We start from the raw sequence: 18,787 nt of genomic DNA, 5'->3' as shown, positions 1-18,787 counted from the left end.
AAACAACATCCTAACCATGTATGACCAGGGCTCCCTCTGCCTCCTCGTCCTCCTCGACCTCTTTGCTGCCTTTGACACCGTGGACCACTCAATCCTCCTCCACTACCTCTCTTCCAACCTTAACCTTCAAGGTTCTGTCCTTGACTGGTTCAGGTCCTACCTTTCACACCGCCTCCACTTTGTCACGGCAAACAGCTTCTCCTTCAGCCCCCGCACTGTCTCATGCGGTGTTCCTCAGGGCTCTGTCCTTGGTCCCCTCCTCTTCACCCTCTACATGCTCCCCCTTGGTGACGTCATCCGCAGGCATGGAGTAAATTTCCACATGTATGCGGATGACACCCAACTCTACCTCTCTGCTTCCACCCTGAACTCCGGGATTACTGGCGTCCTGACCGACTGCCTTCCGAACTCTTCCCTTCTCAAGCTGCAGATCATCCAAAACTCTGCAGTTCGTGTACTCTCGTGCACCAGGCTCCGTGACCCCATCACTCCCACCCTCACCTGACTCCACTGGCTCCCCATCCCCCAGAGGATTGAGTTCACGATCCTCGTCCTCACCTTTAAGGCCATCCATGGCCTTGCCCTCCTACCTCTCTGACCTGCTGACTCCCTACCAACCTGCCCGCTACCTCCGTTCATCGGGCTCCGGCCTGCTCCATGTCTCCTGCCCGATCCGCCCTACCATCGATGGCCGGGCTTTCAGCCTCTCTGTCCCCACACTCTGGAACTCCACCCCACGGTCCCTTCGCCTCGCTTCCTCCCTTGCCTCCTTCAAGGACGGTCTCAAGACCCTTCTCTTCGATTGTGCCTTTGGTCTCCCTCCCACCTCTCTGCCTTCCCTCACCCCTACACCACCTATTTCCCCATGCTCGGACCCCGACATCTGACTGTCCAGTGCTTTGGGATGTCCTCCTGACGTGAAAGTGCTCTATAAATGTAATTTTGTTGTTGTTGTTTCAAAAACACTACACTCTGCATTCATCTGGATGCATTGAGGAAATTTCGGAAACATTGTTAAACTTGCGCAGACTTTGTAAACTAAGAAGTATCAAGTGGCGTGGGAAAAAAGTGCTTGAATGAAAGGGTTCTTTTCAAGCTCTCAGCGTAAGAAAAACCTCACTGGATCCTGGAAGATCTGATCTCGCGTTTTCATTGGCGAAAAGCAAATCGATCCTCGAAAGGGCACCTGTATTCGCCAAAGATATTTTACCTTTTTACGGCATTGCAGTCACACGATATGTATCGGCTTGGGGTCTGCACCGACAATGGCAGCTACCTATCCTGGCTGGAATATGTTGAGTCTCCATTGTTGGTGACAGTGGAATTGGTCTATTTGAGACAAATTTCTAGGGTTCATAAAATAGTTGTTTAGTTGTGAGAAGAGGGGTGGGGGGGGGGGGAAACGATTCCCCCAATCCACAATACAGCAGTAAAGGACGACTGTGCAGATGCAGTTTTTCTGTTTAAATGAAACACCCCGTGGGAATCAAAACATTATTAGGACTGGGAGCTTTTACTGTGCACCCGTGCGGCATAATCCGTTTGCAGAATCGGGCAGCATTCTACAGCAGTGCGCTCGAGGAGCATTCAGGAGAACTTAGCACATACTGTGTACTGACACTTGCACACAACGCCTACTGCAAAATATTAGCAACATATTTATTTTCATCTCCCTTTTTATCACTTGTGGAAGAGAAAACTGTTGGTAAATGGCTCTCACAAGATTATAATCCAAATATCGAAAGCCTTGCATTTCATGCAGTTCCATTCACATTGGGAGGACATCTCAAAGCGCTTTGCAAGATGTGCTATTATCATTTTCTACATGGGTTTCGGCTTCTCGCTTTAACACTTCTTTATTTCTCAGGAGCAATTTGGATTCTTTTGTCTTTGGTCAGACGGGTGTCTGACACATGCGGAAACCCATCACCATGCTTAAGAAACCATGCCAAACCAAACTGAGAATTTCATGCATCGCACCTACTCGTGGACATTTCAGAGATAGATTGTTGGAATGGAATGCGCACTCTCCACCTGGAGGGGTGCATCCTGCTTACCGAATTCCAGAAAGTATTAGGTGCAGGTTGGCAAAAGTCAAAACGTAAACATATGAAACGCGAGAAATTGATCCCCCCTTCCTATTGCACGACTATAATATTAAAAGCTGAAATAACCGCTGTTGTAGTTATTACTGCAGCTGCTCAGGGGAGCTATTCAGATGCTTCATTTATGGAAAGTTAATAGATTAAAAAAAGCCAAATTGGGTCTCATGATAAAAGGCTAATCAAGTTATAATCTGCATAATTTTCACATAAGCATCGGTGCGAAATTTGCATAATTTATGTTGCAGCAGATACTGATGAGATATTAAAAAGTATTTAATCCAGTCGTTGACTTTTATTCATCATGATGTTCACTGACGACTGCTGCATCGCACGATTGTTTTAGTTCACTCTCTGCCAAGCAACAAGCTGTGATTACTATGCAGAAATAGGTCAGCTTGATCTGCAGACCCCATAAAAGTGCTCTGAGGGTCCATCAAATGTCTTTAATTCAATCCCTATTAGCTCTTGAAGATGACTCATAATCCCAAACAATGGCGGAGGAGTGTAGTCTGAAGAATAGCACTTAGACTTCCATTACGTGCAGGCTTAACTATGCTAACTCCCTGCTCGCTAGGTTTCCCAACTCTTCCCTCCACAAGCTGCACATTACTCATAACTCTGTAGCTCGTGTCCTCTCTTGCACTAAGCTTCGTGAACCAATCACTCCCATCCTTACCCCTGGCTTCATTTGCTCCTTATCCTAAGAGAATCAAGTTCAAAATCCTCATCCTCCAAGGTCTTGTTCCGCCACCGCCCCCCCCCCGCCATCTCTACTAAAATGTTACCAGCTCTCTCAGCTTGGAAGGCACTGGCCTGCTCCAAGTCCCACACCCTTCCCACTACACAATTGGTGGTCAGGCCTCTAGCCTTTCTTCTCTCAGTTTCTGGAACTCCAAACAGGAGCCCCACTACCACACTCCTCCGCCTTGGCTGCTTCAAGGCCTGTCTCACACCTTTGATCATTCTCTCAGAATATGAACTGCAGTGCTATTGTAAATTAAAAGGTAATCTTTATGGTAGGCTGCCCAAGTGCTGGTAAAAATTGGTCAATTGTTTGTATTTATCTTAGTTTCATGGATCAAACAGTTGACTGACTGAACATGTTTTCAAGGTGGGGAAAGGCTTTGGCACTAGCCATTATTTGCAATCAAAGAACTAATAAAAAGAAGCTCATTGTAACAACGTTTCTGGGGAACAAACATAGCTTATTTTTGCAAAATTTACTTTTGGTCTTTGGAATCGTTTGGTTTCCGACTATTGTCTTCTAAGTTGTGCGCTCCACCAAGTTGGGTGAGTGATGTGCCAGAGATGGTGGTAATGAATCAAGATAGATTTTGGTCTTTAACCTTCCTGCCCCCTCCTTCCCCACCCCCCCCCACCCCCCCACCCGCCCCACCGCTACAAAATGAATTTAAGTGATAATCAAGTTTAAAAAAATTGACAAGACGATGCGTGATTTGAATAAGGAAAAGTCACGGTCTACCAAATGTTAGTACTTCAATGGTTGTTTGAAGAAATACGACAGTTGATTGTAAGAAAGGATTTAAAGAATTGATACAAAATAAGGTAGGCCTAGCAGGTGAGGGAATCTATAGCTATTTCCTTTCAAGTGCGTACTGGTTAGTCCAAGATCCTGGTCCTCATATACAGAGTCCTCCGTGGCTTCACCCCACCCTATCTCTGTGACCTTCTAACCCCCATCCTCCCGACGTGAAAGGCGCTATACAGATGTAATCTTGTTGTTGTTGTTAGAGCAGTCACCTCACAAGCAAGACGACCCTGGCAGGTTAAACCTTAAGCCAGTTTCCTTACTCCACATACCTAACAGTAAGTAGGAACCCAGTTATTAGTGGATAGTTGACTGGTGGATCGTTTTCCAGGGGTAATAATCTCTTCAAATAATTAATTAATTAATTTAATAATAATAGTAATAATTTGGTAACTTAATGTACTACTTTGTGGGACACTTCTATGCGCAATTGGCTGCTGCATTTCGCCCACAAAATATACAGTGAATACACTTTACAGTAGATTCAGCAAAGCGCTTTGAGATGTCTGAACAATGTTATATGATATAGCTCAAATGCAAGGATTATTATTATTATTATGAAATGAGGTGTTCCACATATTTTCTTTATTTGAGGTCCAAATAGAGAAAGCACAATATATTTTGTTTTAAAGTTTAAAAGCTGTTGTTTTGAGGCTGCTGGTTCAGAAAGGTCAGCCGGGTTTTATGGTGTCAGCAATAACTAATGGCCTGAAGCCTTCTACACTATGTATTATGTATACAACATTATTGGCTTTAGGTGTTTACTTGCCAACTTGAAGAAAAATGTAAAATGTCAAGTTGCGTGACTTCAAAGAACTAGCACATTAATGGGAAGGAGGGTTGGAGTGCGTGTGAGGTTAAGTCTTTGAATGTTACTGATCAAAGAGTTTACGATTGCCACGTGGTACTCACATGGACAGGATGTAAAATTGATGTCTACAATATGATGGAAAAGTGTAAATACCCAATAAGTAGCAAGTGACCGTGATGGATGAAATGATTTCAGCTTGCTGCCCAGTGGGCCTTTCTGTGAAACATTAACGCGAGCCCTGAAGTGAAACTGCGTTTGTGTCCGGAGATTTATGATTGGTATTTGTACACAGAGATGAGGAAGGAGGAAAGCTCAGGAGCTGATTTCTTTGCACATTTTTTTACGTTGATTTTTCATCGACTGTACAGGGCGTAACCTGGCCATTGGGTCCCATGAGTCTGCACCAAGATATTTACTCCACTCCAGTCTCCACCCGTTCCTTACTCCCTCGTATTCCGTTCTCCCTCGCACATATATCTAGCTTCCTCTTAAATGCATCTATACTGTGCGATCGGATTGGTGCTTGGAGCAGCAGTGTGTTGTGCACTCTCACTACCTTCTACATGAACAGTTCTTCTTTATTATGGACTCCATGGGGGAGGGGGCAGCTTATTTATGCTAACCTTATGGAAGCATTTTATAATGTGAACACTTCTATTTAAGTCCCCTCTAAAACATCTCTTCCCCGGCAAAAAAAGGCCTAACCTATTGCAGTCTATCCCGATGGCAATAACCTGCCAGCACTGGTATCATGCCAGTCAGCCTAAGCACTTTACTCTTTCTATCGCTGCTCAATCCTTCTTTTAGTGCAGTGAGTGGAATTGGACTCCAAACCAAGGAATTACACAAATTCCCCTATGCTTCAAGCCAACATCGCTACCTTTAGGCATTTGTGGGTCTGAATCCTCGGATCTCTTTGTTGATCTATGCCTCTTCGGTTCCTAACTTCAATTGAATTTTATCATAATTGTGCGCTTTGAATGTAAGACGTCGGCATTTTTCTTTGTACTGTAACGGCTTACTCTAAAACTCCCTGCAGGGCCGCTTGCATAGATTTTATTTCTCTTAGACACATGTTGCCTCAGAGAGTTATGTAGGTAAGTTTACGATAATGGCTCGGTTTGCAGTCTTTTGATTGTTTTACCTTATAGAAACGAGTCTAACAGCTTCATTGTTAAGCACCACATGCACGTCCCTTACGCTGTGCTCAGATTATTGAAAGGTGTGTGATACGTGTAACAGGCGCTGTTTGAGCGTTGCTTTGGTTCGAGTCTCTCTAAAGAAACTTCTTTTAAAAGTCAACGAAACAGAAATGTTACGATACTCTCTTGCAGCTTGCCAAGAACTCCAGAGCGAGCGTTGGGTTACTGCAGGAGTCTAACCAGTTATATATATATATATAGGTAGATATACGTGCACACTCGCTTTGTGGAGAGTGCACGTGTGTGGATGTGATAAGTTATGAGATATTGGCTGCCCAGGATGCAGTTGCGCAGCAGCTTAATTGAATCGCAGTTTGACTTCAGGTCGCATCTGATCTGAATCATTGCAAAGTGCAATGTAACAGCAGCATCGGGAAGCGGGTGTGGGTGACACAGGCGGGTTCCACGTCAGGGTGTATTGTAGCCTGCAGCACAGTATCTTCTCAAACTGAGTCACGAGAAACTTTACAGGAACATTTCTGAAGTACGTTTGCTCCTGATGTACCTCCTCATGGACTATGCTGGCTTGATTGTTCTTATGACACTCTGAAGCGATTGATTGTGATTTGCGTCTCTCTCCACTGATACTTTCTCCACAAGGGAGTGAGTGTGGCCGAGGGGATGGTCACGAACACTGTTCACTGTTGTGTTTACGAGTGAGAACGATTAACGGGATCAGACGCGGACTGTTTTTTCTGACTTGGAGCTGTTTCTTCACCGCACAGGGTTCACACCCCCAGGGATGGATCGAGCATCTCCTGACAACAGTCCTGTCCATGGTATTGTCCGACAGACCTCCATCACCACAGGGGCCAACATCCCGATCATCACTGAGCTAGGTAAGAGCACTCATCCCTCAGGTTGGTGGCTAATGCCTTTTCTTCCAGTGGAAACACAGCAGCACGATGCGCAGCACTTGTCGGTCATGCTGGGGGGAGAGGGGCCTTTGAGCCGAGGACATCCTTCCAAGTGAAAGGCGCTCAAATTCCAAATGTTGACTACCAAACACCAAAAAAAAAGGACTCGTAGGTGAAAATAAGATTTCGAATTATGCAATCCGAATAGGTTGATTGGCATGTACGTGTGCTGTGAATGATCACTTTGGCTGATCACTGTAACCAAGCTTACGACACCTTAAAAAATGTCTTTCTTCTGGGGATGTTTGGGAGACACCTTGCTGGGAGTCGTGCAAAGGCACGTGCACAATCCTCCATTCTTTAGGTAATGTAAACCGCTGAAAGCGTAGAGGTCAAACATATCAATTGGCCAGAGGGTCAAACAGCTTGATGCTGTGCATGGTGAGAGGAGGGTGAGGCAGGTATTCTGGGAAGATGAGATCGGACAGGCCGAGGGACCGTCTGGTATATTGTTGAGCGCTACATTTTTGTGAACATTACTGCTAAATGGATACAGATTGCAATCTTGAAATCTCCCCGCTGGCTGTTTTAGCGGAAAGATGATTTGATTGGTTTTGTACCTTTAACATAAAAGAAAGTGTTTGTTTTGCTCGAGTTTGAAAAGTATTTTCGAATGCTGCAGCCTATGGGTTTGTGTGAGCAGCTCTTGAGGTGTTCGCCAGTTATCCTTCCGACTCCACCTGCGGTGCGTGACCAGAATCGCCTTTCTCTTCTTCCACCTCTGCCACGTCGGCCTTATCTTACTTCAAATGCTGCTGACATACTCGATCATTCCGCTTTTGTCAATGTTTTGTGCTTTCCTCGCCAGTGTCCCCGGCTCCGCTATAAACAAAGTCTAGATCATACAGAATTCTTCCGCCCGTGTCTTCACCCGCACCAGTCTCCATCGGCCCAGTTTTTCCTCGGCTCCATTAGCTCCGCGTTGCAGAACACACCAATTTCAAGATGATCACCTGACACCCTGGCATCTCACGACCTCTCTGATCTGCTCACACCCCACTACACCCTGCCATCTTTGGTCAGCTTGTTCAGGTCTTCTTGCATGTCCCTTGTCCCTTCTGCTGCAGCTTCGACACCCCCGAATCCCTGGAACTCCCTCCAATTTTTTCGTCTTATCACTCTTTGACCTTCTTTGAATCACTCGACTTTCCTCTTCAACCGTGCTGTCGGTCATTTCCCCTCTCTTTCCAGCTCAGCATCAAACCACACCGCTGTCAAGCACTCCGACGTGCTATGTGGGTGAAGGCCGGCTATATAAATACCAGTTGTTGTTGTTTTCAGGTTGCAATCACTGTGTTTTAAGCCTGACTTATATTGCCATCGCGGCAACATGACACTGCACTGTACCAGGGGCAGTCTATAACATAATCAGTAAGTTAAGTAATGAAGAAGTAACTCACAACTGTTACTGCTTGTGGCATCTTCCACTTATGATGGTTTAGGACTTAAGTCACACCCAGTTTACACAACGGAGACATCTGTGTGCCCAAAAGATACCCTTCCCTTTCCTGTACTGTGCGTAACTGCACACTCACAATCACGTACATTCTCTGATTTCCTCCTCACGTAAAATACACTCTTTAGTTGCAATTTGTTGTTGTTGTTCAATACAAGTGGGTCTGAATCTGTGCGTAAGTCACAAATCACAAGTGGAATTCCTGCAACTCCGCTTCGTGCCGTCAATCAGCCATCTTTTCAGAGTGTTCGCACTGAGCTGTAGATTCACAATCAATGTATGATTCGTCGGTAATAGCAGCACTTGTGAGGGCAGAAAATGCCCAGTGCATGTCAGAAGAAAGACTGAATGAGAGGTGTGACCCCTAGAACTGAAGAGAGATTGTGCTCAAGGAAATTAACCACCCCGATTTGAGAATAGTGTTTCCATTTGCGAGAGACTTTTATGTACAAAAGTAACGACAGTTTGACAACTGTGTGTATAAACAGATATGAATCTCTCAGATTATGGAGGCTTCGTAGCATTGCTTAATGACTGAGCAACACAAGTAAACCGTAACTATTAGTACGGTGGACCGGACCCCCAATTGCAAGGTAATTTCCTCCCTTCCACCCTCCACTTCACTTCCTCTCTCCCAAAGAGATATGAAAACGTCAGAAAGTACAGATGTACCTGCTATATTTCTGCAGTTCCGAAGAGAAAGTGACGTCTGTATCAACTGCTGCGATTTCTGTTAGGGCTTGTGTGTGTGTTGTTTTTACTGATGTTATAGAACTGATGGTGGTCATTTTCATAAGAATAACTTGTTGGAAGTTTCTTTTCTAAAGGCAACCAGAATGTTCAGTAAAAGTAACGGTATAGTTTTTATTCCTCAAAAAAGCTTAACTAAAAGGTTCAAAACGCACACTTTAGCAGGCACCTTTATGCTTGTTGAAGCTTATTCTCCTCCTGGCCTACTCCTCCACTCAGTGAGATGGCCTTTGGTTCCTTTACCCCGAACTCACTCCCTCCAGCTCCCACCCTCCCTCCTCTTGCACTGTATCTCCTCTTTCTGTCTCCAAGTGCCACCTCAAATCCAACTTGTTTGAAAGTGCCATGGGTCACATCCTTCTCCTGCCCCACAGAGCGCTCTGAGACACAACCCAAAGTAAAGGGCGTTGCATAAATGCAAGTTGTTGTCCTTTTTTTTAAAAAGTGCGATGCACGTGGCGATTTAATTGTGAAATGCCCTGCTTTGAAAATGGTTATTTCCGGTTGTAATGAATATTGAGTAACCTAGCTTTCTCTCTTTCTCTTTGTCCTTTTTTGAAGTGTGACCTGTCTTTTTCTCTCTTTCATTTATCTATGTGTTCTCCTGTTTACCAATTCTTGTTCATCATTAGTTAAACCTGGCAAATTGCTCCCTTTGGTTTCATTCAGTCAGGAAAAAAACAGTGGAACCAACGTTGCCATGATAACCGAACTGGGTAAGCAGCGACTTTGTCCTTTCTTCACAGCCTCACTCTTCCCCCTTCATCAGCTCGTTTTGATTTGGCGGAGAGAGGTTGTGTTCCACACGGCACCACTTCCAGTGTCTGTTTTTTGTCCCTGGTTACAGTTCGACTTGGCTGTGTCGGTTGTGTCCTCCGTAATTTTTATTTTTCTCTTTCTCTATGCAACGATTACTTTTACAGAGCATCCCTTGACTTTTGACCTCACCGCTCTGTCTTTTGCAATTGTTTCCATAGCATTTGCACGCAGTTAATTTCTCTGGCTTGTGTCTTCTCATTAGCCTCTGTCGTGGTGATTCGCAGTTCTCTCCGCATCTCTCACTGGGGAGTCTGAGAAGTGGGTGGTGGTAGGAAGGGAGGAGTGGTGTGGGGTTTGTGTTTTGCCCTTGGGCAGTTGGAATGGAAACAAGGCTTCAGATACAAGCTTCTTTGAAATGTTTGGTTTCATTTGACTTGCTCTCTGAAGCAAGGATCCAGGTACAGGGGAAAAAAGTAACGTCCGAGCGGTCGCCATGGTTTCTACCAGCACCGGAATGTGGAGTGTAACTTAAGTAAAGGAATTGCGAGACGGCTGCCTCTGAAGGCCGCTATCGAGTGTTTGACGCGTGCTAATTTATTGATCTCTTTGGTCTCTCTTTAGTGAATGACTCCAATGTTCAGTTCTTGGACCAAGATGACGATGATGACCCAGACACGGAGCTGTACCTGACGCAGCCATTTGCATGCGGGACGGCGTTTGCCGTCAGTGTGTTGGACTCGCTGATGAGCGCTGTGAGTGAAGTGGGACGAATTTGTTCCTTCTCCCCCTTGCCCGCACCATTGTAAAGTTAGAGCCGCCCTCATAAATCGCAAGTGGTAGAGCCTCCGACCGGTCTTTTGAAAGCCAAAGCTCAGTGCTGTCTGCTCGAGCCTTCAGGCGTTCAAAGGTCACAGTCGAAGCGATGAGATTAAATGGGCCTAAGGGGCTTCTTCATCCGGAACTATCTTACAAAGTTGTATGTACTCCATTAAATTGACGGGAGGCAAGGAGGACAAGAGGCTTCCGTCTTGTCTGTTTTCAGCTGCGGAAAGTTGGCGCTTCTCCAAGCCTTGATGTCTGACAAGCGGCTGGTCAGAACGTCGGTAGCAATGGGATCCCGACTAGAGGATGAAAAATAGATCTGAGTGTCAACCGCATTCTTTCGGAAGTTGATCCTGTGTCTGCAGACTATATAAGGAGTGGAATGAGAATAGAAGCTCGGATACACTACAGGTGACCTTGCGGGGTGGGTGACAAAATGAAACGGTGACGGTGGATCAAGAAGGACTCGAACAAGGAGAGGGCGTCCCAGTGAAGCAGATGAGGGAGTAGTGGCGGATGAGGCAGGGATGCAAATGAGGTAGGAGAGGCAGATGAGGAAGGAGAGGTGGTTGAGGAGGATGGCTCAGTCTCTCAAGAGGGATGCTAAAGGAAAGGAGAATACGAGGTTGGTGAGGAAATTGTTCATTGAAGCTGCTTAGTTTGCGAGTTTGCACTCGAAAAGCTGGACTCAGTCAAGTGCACCTGTGACCTCTTTGGAGGCTTTTCTGTGAATATAAGGCTAAACAGCTTCAGAATGCTTCTCTATAGCAGTGGCTGCCGTCACTGCTAGGTTCAGCGTTTAATCATTTGTCGCGAGAAATGTGAACTTGAGTAATGTAGCGTGCAGCGAAAATGGAACGCCGGCATGAGATGCAAATTTAAGTTGAATCCAAGTTGCACTAATCGGTGAAAGTTTATAAATGAATCTGTCAGATTGATCAGACAGTCCGATTTGCTGTAGGATCAGCAAAGCGAAGTTTCTGTCAACACACTTTTCACATGCATTGCCATCAAATGGAGCTGTACTGAGCACATTATATGACTTAACAAGGTCAGTGCTGTACCAAGCTCCCCAAATGACAGTCTTTGAAAGCTATGTGGGCCCATGGGTAGGCACTGGAGTTGTGCGCTTTTTGTTGTCTGATGTCTAAAAGGTGCCAGTGGGAAAGAGATGAATTTCTTGGTTATGAAACACTCCACTGGTTTCGATGTCTCAATTTGGCTTGTTTTTTTTCCATGTTGGACAAAAGATGTTGACGGTTAATGAACGACACGCTTCTGTCATTTGGGTGGATGGCACCGTTGGAAGGCAGCTCTGCTCGATCCCTCTGCCTTTGTCAATGCAAGTTGTTGTTGCTGTTATTGTGGAGAGTCAAAATGTTGTATTGGATGACTAGTCCACTTTGTCGAATGGTTCATTGGTCTATGCCACGAGCCTTATTTTATATACTGTCAAGGAGTCTGAAATTGTGAAAAGTCCGATGAAGTTTAATTAGACTTTAACATTGCAGAAACCAAACCGCTTTTTGTCCTTCTGCTCATCAACAGTTGCCGGGTGCATTCCAGTACCTGAGCCAAGCGGGCATTCTTCACGTTTGAGCCTAAACGGTGGGTGAGACCTTCAGGCGTTCAAAGCTCACAACCGAAGCACTGCATCATAAGCTTCTCCCTGTCCTCTGGTACTTTCCCACCTCTTTAAAAACCGCTGCCATCACTCCTTAAAAATCCCTCCCTGGACCCTTCTCTACTCCCTAACTACCGCCCCATCTCCAACCTCCCCTTCCTCTCCAAGGTCCTGGAATGAGTTGTTGCTTCTCACCTTCGCTCCTTCCTCTCCTACCACTCCCTTCTCGAACCTCTCCAATCAGGCTTCTATGCCGCCCACAGCACAGAAACAGCCCTGGTCAAAGTGACATCTGCGACCAGGGCTCTCTCTGCCTCCTCGTCCTCCATCGAGGCTCGATTATGCAAACTCGCTGCTTGTCGGCCTCCCCAACTCCTCCCTCCACAGACTGAAGATCATCCAGAACTCTGCAGCCTGTGTCCTCTCCCACACTAAGATCCTGGTCCTCACCTTCAAAGCCCTCCACGGTCTTGCTCCCCCTACCTCTCCGATCTCCTAACCCCTAATCAGCCCGTTCGCTCCTTCTGCCCAGTGGGCTCCAGCCTACTTCACGTCACCCGCCTTGCTCGCCCCACTATCGGCGGGCGGGCCTTCCACCACTCTTCACCCACCCTCTGGAACTCCATCCCGCAGTCCTTCCGTCTTGCTCCCTCCCTCGCCACCTTCAAGATCCACCTCAAGACCCTCCTCTTTGACCATGCTTTTGGTCTCCCTGGTTCCCCCCTGACCTCCCACTCCCCCACCCTGGCCCCCAGCTCAGGTCTGTAACTCTGTATGTCCAGCGCCTTGGGATGTCCTCCCGACGTGAAATATAATTTCAAATATAATTTTGTTTTTGTTGTTGGCCGTCAGTTTGTTGGTTGAGGTGGGGGTGCGCTGCACTTGGACCAATTCGCTCTGGGTCGCTGCCCTGAATGAGGGGCAGTATATAAATGCAAGTTGTTGTTGTCTTTACCGAACATGCGTGCTCGTGAACCTTCCAGCACAGCTCTGTGTCTGTATAATAATTGGGACACTGTCGGGTTCTGTCCCTTCCTCTTTCCCTCCTTCTCTCCCAAACTAACCAACTGAGGGAAGTGGAGGAAAATTTTAGTGTTTTGAGGAGCGTCTGTGGAAGCCCCAATAAACTCAAGTGGGGGCTAAAAGCAAGATCACTGTACAAACAGGTGCACAGTGCGAGATTTGGCATTTTTATCGCAACGATGGGCTGGCTGAAATCAAACACACAGCTATTAGGCTTTACGGTAAATCTGGCAAAGCGTTTTGAGACGTCTCGGTGACGTGAAGGCTCTGTGTGCAACGCGAGGATTGTCTTGGTGAAACGTGGCCTGTGGAAACCTTCCTTAAAGTAACAGTCGTCTTTAGTGAGGCTGAAATGTATTCCATTGACACCGAGTAAATATTTATAAGACCGATTGTTTACCTGACGGGAACAAACGGTTATAGCTGGTGGCAGGCTGTCATCTTGAAGTAGCTATGCACCTAATAAAGTGTGCTTAGCAGTGAAGTGGAGTGTTTTAAACAAGACCACCCGGGACTTGGAGCTCATCAGCCATTTATTTTTTAGAAAATCCAAATGTTTAATTGATACCTACTTATGTCTGAGTTCTGTCAGCTTGTGCGATAAAGCCATGGGACAACTAAGCTGTGAGAGTGTCCTGGCAATCGGGTCACGGTCGTAGGCACGAATGGATGAAGAGGAGAAACGGCACTTTATAATGTAATAATAATAATAATCATCCTTGCTTTTGATATATCATCTTGTTGAGATGTCTCAAAGTGCTTCACAGAATATATTGTGAAATGGATTGACTATATTTTGTGGGTGAAATACAGCAGTCAATTGAGCACAGATATAATGCCTTATCACATTGTCGATGCGGTGCAAATCGCTTCACAGTATATATTGTGAAGTGGTTTTGACTGTGTGTTTTGCAGGGTAAACTTTAGTTTGTGTGTGCTTTCAGTCTGTCCAGAGCTGCGTCCTTGCATCATTGGTGGCCTTGAGTCAGGCGCGAATTAATGTTGAGGGATATAGACTCTGCACGGCGGCCACTATAGCCAATTATAGAGGGAATTAACGGTTACAATTTCTGTCCTTTAGAACAAAAGTGACCCGATATTGTATGTGGAAGTAAAGATGTAGTGAAGGGAGCTAATGGGACGTACGAGTAAAAGGGAGTAATTGGAGTCTCCTGTCTGTTCACCTCTGCAGCAAAAGATGTGAAGTGACAGCGCAGCCGTTTTAACTGCAGAAAATCCGAGGGAAGAGTAATTTGAAAATCCTCGACGATGACTTTAATGGTGTTTGTTTAAAGAGTTTGTTTTATCTCCGCAGACGTACTTCAACGACAATATCCTGACTCTGATACGCACTTTAGTGACTGGGGGAGCCACTCCGGAATTGGAAGGGCTTCTGGCTGAAGAGAACGCGCTGCGAGGCGGTTACAGTACTCCGCAAACACTGGCCAACAGGGACCGATGTCGCGTTGCACAGTTGGCTTTATACGACGGCCCCTTCGCAGACCTCGGGGTAAGGCGAAAGCGTGTGTGGCTTTTCCTCGCTGTTTGGGTGTAAGAGCGAGTCATCTAAACTTCTGGGTGTCTTCCCACCATGACTGCAAATCCACCTACCAGTCACTATTGTTCTATCTTTGCATTGCTCAAATCATCCTTTTACTCCAAGATGTTGTTTGAGGCCAAGGGCAAGCCCAGGAAGCTCTTCTGCATCACACACCAGCTCCTTTGCCCACCTTCCCAAGTCCTGCCCATTCTCTCCTGCAACTCCAAATGCGAGGAGACTTCACAAGCCAGAGGATCCACTGGACTGCCTCTGCCCCTTGCTAGTGTCACCCCTTCCTCTCCCCCTTTACCGGCCTCCACCCATCCCTCCCTCTGTCCCTTCCAACCTGTCTCTCCCTCCTCCTGTTCCTCCCAGCTGATCTCCAGGCTTCACTTCATTGTAACCTGCCTTTCCTCTTCACAGTTCTGGAATGATTCGTAGCTTTCCAGCTTTGCTCTTTCCACACCCTGGACTTCCACTCTGCCTCAAGATTTTCCCCTCCACAAGCTGCAGATCATCCAGACCTTTGCAACTTGTGTCCTCTCCCATACAAACCTATTGCTCCCATCCTCGACAGGCTCCACTGGCTCCCACGATCCCACCCAGGATTGAGTTTGATCCTCATCTCCACATTTAAAGCCTTCCACATTCTTGGCCCACCTGACTTGTGCCCTTCTAAAAGCCCTATCAATACTCCTGGTCCCTCTGCTTGGTACACATCAGTCTATTTGACGTCCCCCAACCCTGCCCGCCCCACAGTTGTAAGTCAAATTTTCAGCCTTCATGACTCAACCTTCAGGAACTAAATTCCAGAGTAATTCTTGGTTACTTAATTCTAAGTTGCCCCTTCCTTCTCTCTTTTTGATGATTGTCTTAAGATCTTCCTCTTTGACAGTGGCATCAGTCAGTTCAGTACTTTACCTGACATGAAAGGAGCGATATAAAATGTCATCTGTTTTTGTTGTAAAATTTGTTGTTGTAGCATGTTGGGCTTACAAAAGTGAAGCGATAGCATCGATGTACAAATCCTCGCTCCAGGAAAGGTGTTAAGGCCTCGGAGAGGCACTGTTGATGTGCTCTGAGCCGCATTCCTTTTTTGTTGCAGGATGGAGGCTGCTATGGAGATCTGTTCTGTAAAGCCTTAAAAACGTACAACATGCTTTGCTTTGGGATTTACCGATTACGGGATGCACACATGTGTACGCCGAGCCCGTGTATTAAGAGGTAAGAGCGACAGTCTTAGTCGTTTGCATTTCTAGATGCGGCTGCAGGCGTCAGACAAGTGCGATTGTGATATATGTTCGCACGAGAAGGGTGACTCTGGCATGCCGGAGAAACATCACTAATTTTGGTGACTCTTGGTGACCCTTGGGCTCATTGCTTATGTATATCAGATGTTGTGCCGGAGCTCAATTGGGAAGAACTTTATTTGGTGAAAGTGGGTCAGGGCCACGCCACGCGAGAGATCATAGAACAACCAGAGCCGTTTGACAAGCCTTTCACCCACAAAATGTAGTCAATCCACTTTACAGTATATTCTGTGAAGCGCTTTGAGACGTCGCAGACGCATTAAGGCGCTGTATCAAATGCAAGGGTGATTATTATTAAATGAGTCACCAAACGGGAAGCAATGCATCTTGAGTTCTGCATGAGCTTGGATACCTGTACCAACAACAACAACTTGCATTTATATAGCACCCCCCCCTCACGCAGAGCAGAGTCCCAGAGCTCGAGAATGATTTTGGGCCATGCACAGGTGATGTGAATGCTGCATGTTGAGTACATTCATAGAATTAAGTTAGATGCAGGTCTTGTTACTTAGACATTTTATTTACTGTTTAGTTCAAGCAACCATCCATTTTTCCTTTTGCTTTTCAGGTATGTGATTACGAACCCACCGTACGAATTCGAGATGGTGCCCACGGATCTGATCTTCTGCCTGATGCAATTTGACCACAACGCAGGCCAGTCTCGTGTCAGCTTGTCTCACTCGTCGCATTCCTCACACTCTTCCAGTAAGAAGAGCTCGTCGGTGCACTCCACATTGCCCTCGGGCAACCGACCCAGCCGCACCAAGAGCAGGGAGTCCCGGGAAAAGCAGAAGTAGGTGGTCGCTGAGGGAAGAGCTCCTTGTAACTGGGTTACTTACAGTATTATGAGGTGTAACGATGTCTATTCATTGTATAAACTGTTTAGTACGCCTGTCGATTAGTGATTAACAAACTTTTTTGTAGCAATATGGAGGGAGTGTAAAAGGGGCAAAGCACAGGTGTTTACGTGCTTATTTTTTTATCCTTGGTGTACGTAGCGTCGAAGGAAAAAATTCTCGCTAAGTAAGGGGATGCGGTGCATAGGTTTAGGATTCAGGTAGGCTTAGTCCGCCAGCCAGGGGACAGTTTGTTTCATATCGAATCGATGCATTTTGCATCCTACCACGGCAGATGTAAGATTAGTGGAATGTTTGCGCAGAATTTGTTGTGTAAAAGGTAAAAGTGTTCTACTTTTGCATTGTATTCATTTGTTGAATTAGAAATGTTTGTATAAAGAGTGAGCGGAAAGGACGAATGAAGGAAATGTGAACGTTTCCCGGGGTCTTTTTGTGGGGATACAACGCTGTCCCTCCTTGGCGAGATGTCAGTGTTTGAAGATGGGTCGTTCTAGGAGATGACGGAGCTACCTGGTGTTTGATTGAGACGGTGCCCTATAGGTGAAGAGCAGTGTAATATTGATTTGCTTTTTTCTCTAAAGTGCTACAAGGATGACTAGAATGAGCCAAGGTACGGTAATCATGGGGGGGGGGGGGTGTATTTTATTTTTGTTTGCATGACTTGTAACACTTTTTGGGGGATGAGGTAAACCAGGGGAAAGAAAGGGAGAGTTGCAGTTTGTGTTTTAATTTTGCTTCAAAGAACTCCGTTGTCAAGTGGTGCTACTGTAATTTTTTATTTGTGTATATTTGCATGTGGCATGCCATGGACAATTATTTTTCTCTCCTAGGGCGAGATCATAGATCAGTCAGTTAGTCAGACAGACAGAGTGAGAAAATAAATTCTAAAGTATTTTAAATATAACTAATATCTTGCTGAAAATGAAACCTTACTTTTTTTCCTCTTCTTGCAGAAAAGAAATGGTTTACAGATGAAACTGAAAACACCACAAGGAACATTCAAATCAACCAATATAAATCCACCAGCAGTTTAATCCAACCCATCAGAGAAGTCGAGGATGAATGTTGAGACACAGATAGCCATTTTGCTTTCACCACATTGCAACACTAGAAGATAGAAAGAAAGACAAATAATAATACTACTAAACAGACTGATTCAATTGTCTGTCCTGTACAAAAGAGTCTGTACATATATTGTACATGGTGCATTTTGTATTTTTCGCAGATTAAAATTGTTGTATTCATGTCCAAAAAGTCAACCCTGAATGTTTTACTCACAACAAAGACATATCCTATAGAAATTACACTACTCTTTAACACATGTTACTTAAATACAAATGTTAAAATATTCAGTCAAAAAATCAAGCTACATTATTCTTTCATTAATATTTTTATTAAACTAAAAACCACAATATTCAATGCATATTTTACATCACACATTCAATGCATATTTGAATGCATTGAATATGTTATGAAAAGTTTGCAGGGTTGTGGGGAGAGAGCAGGGAAATGGGATTGATTTGGGTAGCTCTTTTCAAAGAGCCAGCACAGACACGATGGGCCAAATGGCCTCCTGTGCTGTATAATTCTGCAATGATTCTATGATATTTTACATTAAACACAACGTCAATCAACAACTTGCAATTAGATAGCACCCATTATCGGTGGTAGGGAAAATTCTAGAGTCTATAATTAGGGACGTCATCGTGGGGCACTTAGAAAGTCATAATATGATTAGGCAGAATCAACACAGTTTTATGAAAGGGAAATCGTGTTTAACAAATCTTTTAAGAGTTTTTTGAAGATGTTAGGTAGGGGGTATCCATGGCGATCCAGTGGATATAGTGTATTTGGATTTTCAGAAGGCATTTGACAAGGTGCCACATAAAAGGTTGCTACATAAGATTAGGGCTCATGGAATTAAGGGGAATATATTAGCATGGATCGAAGAGTGGTTAACAGGCAGAAAACAGAGTAGGGATAAACGGGTCTTTCTCAGATTGGTGGGTTGTGAGTGCTGCAAGGATTAGTGCTTGGACTCAACTGTTTACAGTCTACATCA

The 18,787-nt window shown here is 45.3% G+C and overlaps 1 protein-coding gene across 1 annotated transcript in view; it reads left to right on the top strand.

Annotated features, from left to right (window-relative positions):
* Positions 1 to 17,979, top strand: part of kcnma1a (potassium large conductance calcium-activated channel, subfamily M, alpha member 1a) — a 325,301-nt gene extending 307,322 nt beyond the window's left edge. The window contains exons 25-30 of the mRNA XM_007898488.2: positions 6,393 to 6,506; positions 10,171 to 10,301; positions 14,334 to 14,528; positions 15,664 to 15,782; positions 16,437 to 16,661; positions 17,679 to 17,979. Coding sequence (XP_007896679.1) covers positions 6,393 to 6,506; positions 10,171 to 10,301; positions 14,334 to 14,528; positions 15,664 to 15,782; positions 16,437 to 16,661; positions 17,679 to 17,700 — 806 coding nt within the window. The 3' untranslated portion in view covers positions 17,701 to 17,979. The remainder of the gene's footprint in view (positions 1 to 6,392; positions 6,507 to 10,170; positions 10,302 to 14,333; positions 14,529 to 15,663; positions 15,783 to 16,436; positions 16,662 to 17,678) is intronic.
* Positions 17,980 to 18,787: the final 808 nt, after the last annotated feature.

This window comes from Callorhinchus milii, unplaced genomic scaffold (assembly GCF_018977255.1).
Source record: "Callorhinchus milii isolate IMCB2004 unplaced genomic scaffold, IMCB_Cmil_1.0 Scaffold7, whole genome shotgun sequence".
Taxonomy (NCBI): domain Eukaryota; kingdom Metazoa; phylum Chordata; class Chondrichthyes; order Chimaeriformes; family Callorhinchidae; genus Callorhinchus; species Callorhinchus milii.
The sequence above is the reverse complement of the archived record's forward strand: the minus strand, read 5'-3'. Positions and strand labels throughout refer to the sequence as shown.